The sequence below is a fragment of the Palaemon carinicauda genome, chromosome 20 (assembly GCF_036898095.1).
Source record: "Palaemon carinicauda isolate YSFRI2023 chromosome 20, ASM3689809v2, whole genome shotgun sequence".
Taxonomy (NCBI): Eukaryota; Metazoa; Arthropoda; class Malacostraca; order Decapoda; family Palaemonidae; genus Palaemon; species Palaemon carinicauda.
Window position 1 is genome coordinate 28,708,061 of NC_090744.1, and position 12,143 is coordinate 28,720,203.

At 36.4% G+C, this 12,143-nt stretch overlaps 1 protein-coding gene across 2 annotated transcripts; it reads right to left on the bottom strand.

Annotated features, from left to right (window-relative positions):
* Positions 1 to 3,492: 3,492 nt before the first annotated feature.
* RpL3 (ribosomal protein L3) lies at positions 3,493 to 11,467 on the bottom strand. 2 transcript variants are annotated; one of them, XM_068394971.1, is made up of 8 exons: positions 11,385 to 11,467; positions 5,813 to 6,005; positions 5,423 to 5,591; positions 4,856 to 4,991; positions 4,458 to 4,644; positions 4,083 to 4,285; positions 3,792 to 3,947; positions 3,493 to 3,678 (listed from the first exon to the last, which is right to left on the bottom strand). In XM_068394971.1, the coding sequence occupies exons 1-8, from the start codon at positions 11,385 to 11,387 to the stop codon at positions 3,520 to 3,522; spliced, it is 1,206 nt and encodes a 401-aa protein (XP_068251072.1). In that variant the 5' UTR covers positions 11,388 to 11,467; the 3' UTR covers positions 3,493 to 3,519. The 2 variants fall into 2 exon arrangements, with proteins under 2 accessions (XP_068251072.1, XP_068251073.1); XM_068394972.1 differs by lacking the exon at positions 11,385 to 11,467 and adding an exon at positions 11,271 to 11,294.
* Between the last annotated feature and the right edge of the window lie 676 nt (positions 11,468 to 12,143).

Here is a 12,143-nt window from a genome sequence, read left to right on the forward strand (position 1 = left end):
CAATATCTTAACTCTTTGGCCAGGTCAAAGGAGACCGATTGGTTAATTTAGTCAATAACCATGGTTTTTTTTTCAAGCAAAAGGAATAACCTGAATTCGGATCTAATATTTATTCCTTCGGTTGTGAATATTTTTATATAAGGCCCAGCTCTGATCTTGCCAGCCAATTTTAACTACAATTTTTGGTGCATTTACATGCTTGACTACCTGATCAGTTCAAACTTAAAAATACCTACCCATTTTAAAATATTGGAAGACGCAAGCTTACTACCACTAGTGTTATAGGGTCTTTTGACTGTCTAAACAGTACATGGATCCTTTCCCCTTGCTTAGACAGAATAACCTGGCCTAGTCATCACTTATTCTCCTGTTCTTATACACCTGACAACACAATTTAACAAAATTATTCTTCACCCAAGGGGTTATACTGCATTGAAATTGTTCAGTGGCCACCTCCCTTTAGTTAGGGGTTGAAGAGACACTAGCTACGGTCAACAGCTCTTCTAGAGAACACACTAAATTCAAAAAATTGTTCTGTTTTGGGTAGTGCCATCAATATTTCCAACAACCATATAGGAGAAACAGGATTCAACTTTTACATAACTGTCAGAGGTTTTTTGGCACAACCATTCATATGAGATTGATTGCTTCCTAAGAACTATTTAATCTGCCCCATTAAATGGCACTATCATCTGAAATAGTTCAGAGTAGCGTGGCGTAGGTTAAGGGGCACTAATCTACAAATCGCATTCCCTAAATTACACTATTTTGCATTAACTAATTCAACTCGCCATTCGTAACAGCAGAGATTCACTCCAGCTTCCAAAGATGTTCAAAATTTTCTAAAAAAAAAAAAAAAAAAAAAGATCTCCCCACAGGTTGCTTTTAAATGAGAAAATAAGTCAACATTAGTGTTCGTAGTTCCCCGAGGGTAAACTTGTATAACTAAATCAACATCTGTCAGTACTAGCGTGGCACAAACATCCATTTGAGTGCTTGCTTCCTAAGAACTGATTGATCTGACCCCTAAAATGGCACCATCACCTGATACAATTCAGGGTAGCGTGGCGTAAAGAGGGGATAAAATGTTTTCAAGTATAGCTTGTCATTCATTACCCATTTTCCCCATTTTAAAATATTGGAAGACGCAAGCTTACTACCACAAGTGTTATAGGTTCTTTTGACTGTCCAAACAGTACTACATGGATCCTTTCCCCTTGCTTAGAATAATCTGGCCCAGTCTTCACTTACTCTGTTCTTATACACCTGACAACAGAATTTAAAATTATTCTACACCCAAGGGGGTTACTGCACTGTAATTATTCAGTGGCCACCTTCCTTTCGTTAGGGGGTTGAAGAGACACTAGCTACGGTCAACAGGTCTTCTAAAGGACACTCAAAATTCAAAAAATTGTTCTGTCTTGGGTAGTGCCATGGCCTTTGTACCAGTCTTGGGTTAGTTCTCTTGCCTGAGGGTTCACTCTGGCACTGTTCTCTTATGTTGAATTCTCTATATTTTATATAGGAAGTACCATTTTAATGTTACCGTTCTCAAATTATTTTATATTTCCTAGTTTCCTTTCATCAGTGGGATATTTTCCCCCTTTGGAGCCCCTGGCCTTATAGCATCCAGCTTTTCCACCTTAAGTTGTAGCTTAGCAAGTAATAGCAACTCATCCGCCTGATGAAGGACATAATGCAGCGAATGCTCAAGTGCAAGAAAACCTAATGACCAAAATGAATGTGGCAACGAGCCAGATCTCTTAGAGGTGAAAGCAGCCAGATTAACGATAATCTGGCAATACTGGAAATGGACCTGGAGTCTTGTCCTCAACTAGTTTTACTATAATAAACAATGTCGCTTGATACCCAATAATGAATTTAAAATAGGATCGCCAATTAGGACTTTCTAAGCATCCAAAGCTACAGTACTAGGAATTATCTATAATTACAATTTTGCTAATCATGTAACTCAATGGGAAAATTTTAATGACTAACTTTCAACATACCATTGCAAGTTTCAACTGCACTCCAGTGCACACCTAACAGATTGACCAAAAAATTACTTTTATAGATTCTCAATATACAGAAGCCATTTGCAGTATAAACGCATGTCAAGTGTCCGGCCATTAGAATACGGGTATCATTATTCTTGGACGCCCAATTTCCATGGCCTGTAGTTGATCTGGCCCTTAATTAGGAGCGATACATTACCATTACAGTAAGAAACGCGAAGGCATCAAGGGCTACGATGGAGGCTTTCAAGATTTTTGTAAGGCCTGAAAAAGCTTCCATCGCTATAAAAACTACTCAATCTAATTTATATATTCTCGCTAGTTTTACTGGTGTACTTCTACACTGACCATGCTTGACATTATACCGATTTTACTGGTTTCTCAGACCTTAAAATTAAAAAAATTCACTACCTACCATTTTTGGTCCAACTGTTGCCCTACCACAAAATTTACCAACAGTATCATAAATTCAACTCACTACCAAGGTATTCATGCAAATAAACTAGCCAATATACCTTGGGTATACAGTACTGTGATACTGTACTTTTCATCAAATTAGTTTTATTAAATAATTTAGAATGGTAATGATCAGAGTGCTTTTACAATGAAAAAATAAAAACTTACCAAACTGAGTAATGAAGGCAAAGTTTCCGGCTACTAACCTGAAAAAGAAAAGACCAAGTGTCAATACAGGTCATAGAATAAACTTTATTATTAACTTTAAAAACATATATCAGAAGGAAGGCAGCATATAGCTTCAACATAATTGTTTTGAGAAATGCTTATCATCATGATAAATGTTCATGTATAAAATTTCCTTAAAAGTGCTCACCTGTATTAAAACAATGCTTCAATGATTTCACTGGGAATTTAAAATGTTGAAACCCTCTATGTACTGGTGCCAACACTGTACCACGTACCATTTCTGTAAAAGGAGTTTTGGTCTTGTAAGATTCTTCTACAGGCATACTTGCAAAGTTCATAATTATTGCATGGTTATTTTGCTAAAATAACGATACTAATTTGACAAGGCACTTAAACTTTTAGGTCTTAAGATTTATCCACAGGTTACCTTTACTACTAACACCATAATTTTACTTGCAATATACCTACGAGAGCCAAATTACTCACCTCCTTTACATGGTAGTGTTTGTCCAGGCATCGGGGTATGCATGAAAGAGCCTTCTCATTACACCAAGATGGATATTTGACTCAAATCATTTTAATGCAGTGCTTATCTAGTAGGTATTGACCTTGTCACAATTGACCAATTCTTGTTTAATATTAAACATTCTTCTTTAAAAACCTATAAATTTCCAATCTTAATTTACCTAGTCAACATGATAATCCAATTTTTTTGAGCCAAATAGCTAAGTGAAAACATTCTTATAAATAAATTGAAAATTAATTTTCTTCATAGCAAATGAGACTAAATACCTAAATAGTTTGAATAAAAAGGAAAAATAAAATTCCAGTCCCATATTCCTATATTTATTGGAAAACTTTACTTCTTCAGCTTTTCCTTGTCTTTCTTGAGAGGACCCATATTGGCCTTCTTCTCGGCCTTTGTCTGGAAGCGACCATGACCAAACTTGCTGGAAGTATCGATGAAATGAAGGGAAACCTTCTCCAAAGCCACACGCTTGGTTTGCAGGAACAGGGACTGTAAAGGAAACAATTGTGTTAATATTGAGAGGAGGTTTAAGGAAATTAATTGCATACAACTTGGAATGTTATTCCTCATTTCTCAATCTTTACAACCCAAAAGGCACTCACCTTCCTGAGACACACCAAACGCTTCTTCTTGCCAGCACAAGAGCCCTTAATCATAACGAAATCCTGCCTTACACCACCATAATGAGGGAAACCACCCATTGGGGTGATAGATTTATCTGTCAAGTCATATTCAGTAGCAGCATTGTTCTTGACAACCTGGAAAGTTTAAAATAAACCAAACTTAATGAAAAGAACTAGATCAATACATGATAAACTTAACAAGCATGACTCCACATATCCCCCAAAATTATTTCAATATATGGCAAATTTAAATTTAGTTAGTTTCCTCACCTTTCCATCAACAGTATGGATTCCTTTACCAATTCTGTAAATCTTCTTATTCATTTCTGTACGATGATGGTAACCCTTTTGACCGGCACGAGCAACAGTGAACTGCACACGACTGGGATGCCAAGCACCAATGCAAGCCACCTTACGCAGACCCTTGTGCGTTTTGCGTGGCAGTTTCTTGGTGTGCCACCTAGATGTCACACCTAAATGAGAAGATTTTATCAACTATTGCCCACTATGATTTATTTACAAAAATTTCTTAAAATATCAGAAGGAAGGCAGCATAGGTCTCAACAGTTTATATTTAGACGAAAAGCTAATCATCAGTTATGGTCTCAAAAAATTTTGATATTTAACCAATTAAAACCAACATACCTTTCATTCCTCTACCCTTGGTAACACCAATGACATCTATCATTTCATCTTGACCAAAGACAGAACTAATGGGAACCTGCTTCTCAAGGTGCTGCACAGCCCAGTCTACTTTAGCTGCAATGTCACCGCCATTCAGCTGAATCTCCATCAGATGGGCCTTCTTTTGCCTCTTCCTCAATAACTTGATCTAAAGCAGAAAATGCAAAGTTGAAATTACATTTTTAATGTTTTATTCATCCTAGCCACAAATACTAGAATCACTTAAATCAGAAAAAAATTCCCCAAAAAGTAAAGATTTTCAAGTTATGTAGGAACAAATTGGTTTCTAAATTTAAAACGAACTCATAAGACTAATATTTCAAAAAGTCATACAACAAAGATCAAACATTACTACAAACCTGAGTATGAGCAATAATCCTAATTGAAGAGCAGTACTTTTTCATCTTCTTGATATCCCTGGCAATAACTTTCTTGCCAACTGGATCCTGCCATTTCTTGGTGGCATTGGTGAAGGCCCTCTTCTTTGACTTATGCCTGTGAAAAGATCAGTGTGAAGGCCTCTGTCACAAACCAACGTTTGGAGGAAGAGACCCAACACACGCACACAGAGCTCTGGCAATTGTCACTCAGAGCACTTAAGTGCGCTACCCTACTCATCTCAGATGCTACCAAGGTTCAAGATTAGCCATATGAGCAAAAATCTGATATTCAGTCATAGGAAACAAAACCTTTAACCAAGGCACCAAACTGGAGTGGAGTACAGAGAACAGCATTTAACACCAATGGACTTCAAGTCCGATGGCAACTGAACCCTGCTGGGGCATTGAGGTTAAGTGTATCTTCATAAACAAAATTAACTGAACCCTGCTGGGCAATTGAGATTAAGTGTATCTTCATAAACAAATTTATTTTTCAATCACTGATTTCAGATAGGATTAACAAAATTTAAAAAAAAAATTCCTTACCAGTTCTTGTAGAATCGCCTCCTGCATTCCTCACTAAGATGCTCAGCCCAAATAGTTTTGAAACCTTTGGGGCCTTTGGGAGTGTCAATGTAGCCAATGAAGCCAACACAGACCATTGGGGGAGTTTCAATAATAGAAACAGCTTCTACCACCTCCTTTTTGTTGATTTCTGTAAAAATTAATTTATATTAACATTGCAGCTGACAGCAAAATTAAAAGGGTAAATTTCATCAACCTTGAATGAGGTTCTACAATCATTTTACTAGACACGGGATAGGTAATACATACAACACTTAATTCCTTATAGACCAAAATTAAGCATGCCAGATTTATGAAATATCAATTGTGTCGTATTCACTTAAAATTTTCTAACCAGCAAAGGATACTTACTAGATCCCGGTTTATCTGCCACACGGACAATATGCGTCATACCAGCCTTATATCCAAGGAAAGCAGTAAGATGAACAGGTTTGTCCCTGTCATCTTTGGGGAAAGCTTTCACCCTTGGACGGTAGCGACATGATCGCTTCTTCGGGTAGAAGGCCATAGACCCATGGCGGGGCGCACTAAACTTGCGGTGAGACTGAAAATAGATAAACCTTATTAATCAAAACAATAACCATATCTCCCCAGAATTTCATCAAATACTTGGCTTCCTAGGAAATGTTCAGTCCACATATTCCACATACCACACATTCACTCAAGCCCCACCCTCTGGCCATGTTAAGCTAGATTGTAAATTAAAATTTTTCCAAAACACTAGGATTCAGATTTCAGTTCAATATTTTCTTTTTTATAAAACTTTGTACACATTATTCAAGTAGACTACAGGAACCATAAATACCAAAGTTGGTATAGAACAGGGCAGCCACAACCATAAAGAAAACACATTTTCTAGGTACTCCTAACCTGTTTCTATTCTATCATCTAGAATTAGGCACATTTATATACTTAATTATCAAATATCATCAGCTACTGTAGCCTACTTTGTAGTCATTTACTATTTTCCCCTGCTGGTCTATTTTGCAGTGGCTTGCAACATCAAATCAGTAGTTTCTTTCACTTGGCAACAGCTGCTCAGTTTCCTATTAAAATTCTACCTTGTCTTTTGGAAAACTGAGTTACACTACATTTTGCTGTGTAGGCAAGTTATTACATATTGCCACCGGTTTTCAAGATAAAACCTTTTACATGAGTATGCATCAATCTTCCACGTTTTTATTATGCCTGAGGTCCATGTTTTTTCACCGATAAAGTATAAAATTCCAGTGACAAAAATACTTTTACATTGTTCCTTTCTTAAGTGATCACAACGTACAAAACATGGTGGCAAACCCCAAATGGGTAACACTACAAATTAAAGCTAGCTTTGCCTATCTATTGCTACCTTATTGGATAAAAAACAAATGGAAACGTATCAGCCGTACAAATAACGCAATATAAAAAATATCAGCCTTGCGGAATATCACTTCAAATGGTAAAAGCGGAACAGGTAAAGGAAAAAAATTGTAAAAACGGCCTGGGTAAAAGAATAGGAGCCAATTTTAGAACGGTTTCCTATATAAAAGTCCTAATCAGGATTGTACATTATTTGAGATTTATAATTCGAACAATCCTAGTGAAATTTCAGTGAATGAAGTCTGAGGCCTTATATTAATTCATATGCATGTTACCAGGATAGGCCCGAAATAAAATTAATGAAGGAAATGGGGGAAGAGCAAAATAACTGTTGGATGTATTTCCATAATCCCATATTTTTCTTCAATATTTCACCCTTACATCATACTTGCCTTGACAAATGAATGTAAAACCTTACAAAAATTTTAAGTTAGTTGGCTATTGGGGGAATGGGACAAACTACAATCATCATTCTTTGGTCTGGCTGTTCAATGAGTAATTATCAATGGGCATTTTACTTTTTAAGCTGCTCCAGTTACACAAATAACCAACCAAGTCTACCCCTCCCTAGAATAAGCGTAGACACGCAGTACTAACAAACTGGCCCAACCCACTTCAAAAACAGTAGTTACCCAATCGACAATCAAATAGGTTGACTAAACTACAAAATTAACCACCAATATCAATTCTATCAATAGTTTTAATCCCTATTACTCTTGGTAATTGTTTACAAGTCATGCAGCTCTCCTCTTCTTGTATAATAAATAGGAGGTTCTGACATGTCAACATAGTCAACCAAACAATTTGTGATGGCAGCGTACATTTGATAATATTGTATTATTCAAAATATACTTTATCAAAAATTGAGTGATTTTTAATTAAGTACATTTTGAATATACAGTATATAAAATGTACGCTGGCATCACGAATTCTGTTTGGTTGACTATGTTAACATGTCAGTTCCAAGTCGTATCTTGCTATTTTTTGCTTTCCCAGCATTTAAAGAACCTCCAGACAAAATGTGTAAGATTTGTAAAAAGCCAAACTTAATCAACCCACCTAACCTAATAGTTCCCACAACCCTAGCACGGAGGGAAGGTCTCAAACTAAAAATCACAAATAAATCCTTTCACCGAAGTAAATCACACTTAGGACGCTTTACCTTTGATCGATAACACATCGAGCTTTTAATAATTTGTTCACTATACCAGGAATACTGTGAAACTTTACTATAGCATTGAAATTGAGTGGCAGCCATTACACAGTTGAGCTCCATAACTAAAGTAACAACTACAACGGAACTAAGGATTTCTCTTCAGCAAACTGGGTGTAACAGAACTGCCTACGTCGTACAAACATACATACATCTCCAAAAACATAAAACTTGGTAAGGGAAGGAAGGAGCGACTCATGATCGAACAAGCAATTGCATTGGTAGAAAGTGGAAGGATGGCTTTAATGCACGAGGCCTAGCGGTATCGTGAAACTAAGCTGTGAACATAGAGCAGCAGATACTGAATGTCCAACTTGTAAAATGTTATCAAACGTGTAATAAATATTTCAGGGGATGAGGATCTGTTATTTTTGTCTATTTATTATGCATCCCAGAGCATACAACAATTAAAGGCTACTTTAATCATTACCGATTTGCCAGTATTCTCCTAACCAAAAACCCAGTTCAAATTGGGTGGGCCTGGTTACCGTAGGATATAATAGGTTATATCTTAGTATCTACTTGCAACAGATTAGTCACTACTATTTTTCCCAATATTTACTTTACAAGTTTCTAAATTTAGATAACTAAGACAAGTTACAGCAAAGAATGAGAAGCTTGCAAAAGAAAATAAAACAGGTCGAGAAACTACAAGGACATGTCATGAAACTCTGAGAGGACTATGATGAAAATAACTGGTCAGCTACTCAGGCCACGGCTAAAGGCAATTGTACAAAAGATAAACTTTGGATTACCAGTCAATGAGACTAATCAGCCTGTTACCATTAATTCCAGCCGTAACAAACTTGTTGCATCAGAAAAAAATCGCTAAAATCCTCTCATATACACTAACCAGAATGATGGAGCCATGAAATTTTCAAATTAAGCTTTTAACTTTTTTTTCAAATATTTTACATTCCTTCAACTCTCTCCCGTAACAGCCTTTGCAACAAGTTTCAAAACACTTTAGCAGAATTCCGAAGATATTCATGGAATAGCAAATTAAACCCAAATAGGCATCCACTTGATATGGACAACTGCCATTGGCCATAGTTTCTGCAATGTACAAGGTTAGTAATGTACCTTAAAATTCAATCATGATGTGGTGTTGCTAGTTCTTATAAGACGATCCGATGAAATCATCTTTGTTAAACGAATGATTGGTTTGATTACTTGAAATAATGCCGGTGGTAAATTGGAGTAAATAACATTCTCACTTTTACGTCACAAATTTCCTGAAATATTAAGAGGAAAACCTGGGGTGTATGTATGAAAGCGGCCACCTGCATGTATGATTACGGCTGACTGAGACCACAGCAGTTTAAGGGGGGTCGCAGGAAACCTTAAGTCCCCACGTCGTACATTGTTGGGTGGGGAATATTTGGGTCGGTTAATATCCATTTTCGAGGCAAACATGAGGAATTGGCCCGTGATGTACAGACTCCGAACATCTTTCACGGCAAACATGAGGAATTGGCCCGTGGTGTACAGACTCCGAAAATCTTTAACATTTAATCCCACAAATTTTGGAAGCCAACTTTCACATTCCAGCAGCTCTTTATTGGACCACTAAACTGATCCCGATTATTGCATGGCACTGACCAAATTTAAATGTATTAAGTGTAAAGTGTATAGTTGGGTTACTAGCCTTCATCCTCACATTGAAAATTAGAATTAGTCATCACCCAATTTATTGCACCGACAAGTTTTTTCTTCGCTACAATTGCATACAAAGATTATATTGATATACTGTATATTCAAAATATACTTAAAAATTGAGTGATTACTCAAATCGGCTAGTGAGGAAACTTTTCTTTTTAAAATCCCTTCACCTTCAACATCTTAATTATTGCTTTCCCAGAATTTGAATAACCACCTGATTACTGTGCAATATGAAAACTGCAGGATTGCATTATTTTAGAGTAAATGGAGAGCGTAGTGTTGTAAACTATTACTGAACATTATATTAAAATGGATATCTTAACATGTGGCTAGTGCCCAGCAAACCCCCCCCCCAAATGAGAATCCTTTGCCACAGATTATTAAGACCATGTCACTCACCTATGGCTAAATTGGATCACTCACCATGTGGCTAGTGTCCAGTCCAACCCCCTAACAATCCTATAACGTTTGCGAGTTTCTTTCACTAACCTATGGCTATTGACGCAAGGGGCCTCTACAAAATCCTCATTCATGATATTCAAAAGACTACATTATGAAAGACCTTAATAACAATCAATCCCCATTACAGTTAGTAGGCATCCCCTCTCAAATTTTGGAACTTTTTCTTTCATTAAAGAGCAACGGGACATACTGAAAGTGGTTTCAACAATAGGACAAAATTATACAAATTTCAAGCTAATACACCAGGTTTGGATTCAGGGATGAGGCATGTATGACAGTAAAGCACCATAAATGCCTTATCTTTAACCATATAGGTAATACGGCAAAATGAGCGGGTAATGGCCTCTAACATGGCTTGTTAGGTGAACGTTAGGTTAGTTAGTGCTTCATGCAGGGGTTTCTGCCCGTCGTTAAAATAAGGTTCCTCCTTCCCTTAAGGAGGCGTGTTAAGGAAACGAGCCAGGTGGGATTCTAACAGTTTGATTGCTAAGAGCCAAAGGGCTATAAAAGGAAAAATAACCCATGGGAAAATGAAAAATTGTACGCAGTAACGAATGAAAAATAGAAAACAGCATAAAAATCTATAAAGTATAATAGCACGTAGGAGATTTGCATGTATAACAAGGTTATAACTTTTACCGTACATAACTAGAATACACCAGGGCTTTCAATGACCAATCGATACATCGTCTATACGATCATACGTTACGCAATTGCCGTTACTGATTTAATGGCAGATATTCCGTACGTTAACGTACAACATAACCAAAACTAGATTACTCGACCAGTCACGATACAATTGGCAAGATATCCTGTAACAGTTACAACATGGAGGACAGCATGGCACACCACAGCCGGTTAACCAATCTTAATTTGTTCGTTATCTATGGAAAATGCCTGGATATCCAATTCAGGAAATCCTTGCACTTCCTGTAACATTTGCTAAATCCTACGATACACATGATTTTGAACTTTCCTACGGGAGATCACTCGGACATGAAAAAGCATGGCACGGGAAAGCATGGCGGACCACGGTAGGATGGTTCGTCACGTGGGAAGAGCTCTTTTCCTCAATATCACAAATAACCATTAAAATAAGAAGGAACACTGTACCATAAATCTAGCACTACCACTCAACAATGTAGATGCACCGTCATACAATTGTGTAAGACGTTAAACACCAACTTGTTAACGAAATTTCACTTAAGCAAAACACACGACACCTACCATCTTGCCTCACATCCACGTAGAAGATCTGTCATGGCGCCTGCGCAGCTATATATAAGGTCGCCTCTGCGCATGCATTGCCATATCAAAAGTTTTATTATTTTTTTAGGTTTAGGAGTAGTTTGGTAACTTAAAAAGAATATTTCCTTTTAAGATTAGTATATATAAGTTTATCTTCCTATACCAATCTATTTATCTAGTTAATTTTATTCTCTGCCTAAAAATAAAAATAGCTTTACAAAATTCCACAACTAACATCTAATTTTTAAACTTCTTCTGCTTCTTTTACACTCGAAAATATGAACTTTCTTTGGAGTTATCTATTTTTTGCAATTCTAATATTATTTTACTACAATTATATAAGCCTATGAATCTAAATCATAATATTACTCTTTAATTCTAAACATATACTGTCGTAACTTACAGCAGTATTTTATTTCTAGGAATGTGTGTTTGTTTCATGATATGTTTTCCGAGCGTTTAATCATTCGGAAGTCTTTGCACATAAATATTTAATATCATAACTTCCTTTATATAAGAAGTAGCAAATAGTTTCTCAGTATCCCCACTTTCTCTTACAAATATAATTATTCTTTTTCTGGCTCTGTAATTCAAATAGCATCAATTCTAAAAGTCCACATTTGTAAAACTACGAAATTATTTTACGATACAAAATGGTCTCACAGTGCATATGCTTTTTTATTATTCAAACACAAATATAAGCCATGATTATGTTGTTTTATTGTATATTAGGACTTG

What these genes read in the sequence shown, in the direction of transcription:
- RpL3 (XM_068394971.1), bottom strand. An exon ending in GGCAGATAAACCGGGATCTA is followed by an intron (nt 5,592 to 5,812) that starts GTAAGTATCCTT and finishes TAATTTTTACAG; the next exon opens with AAATCAACAAAAAGGAGGTG. An exon ending in TCCATACTGTTGATGGAAAG is followed by an intron (nt 3,948 to 4,082) that starts GTGAGGAAACTA and finishes TAAACTTTCCAG; the next exon opens with GTTGTCAAGAACAATGCTGC.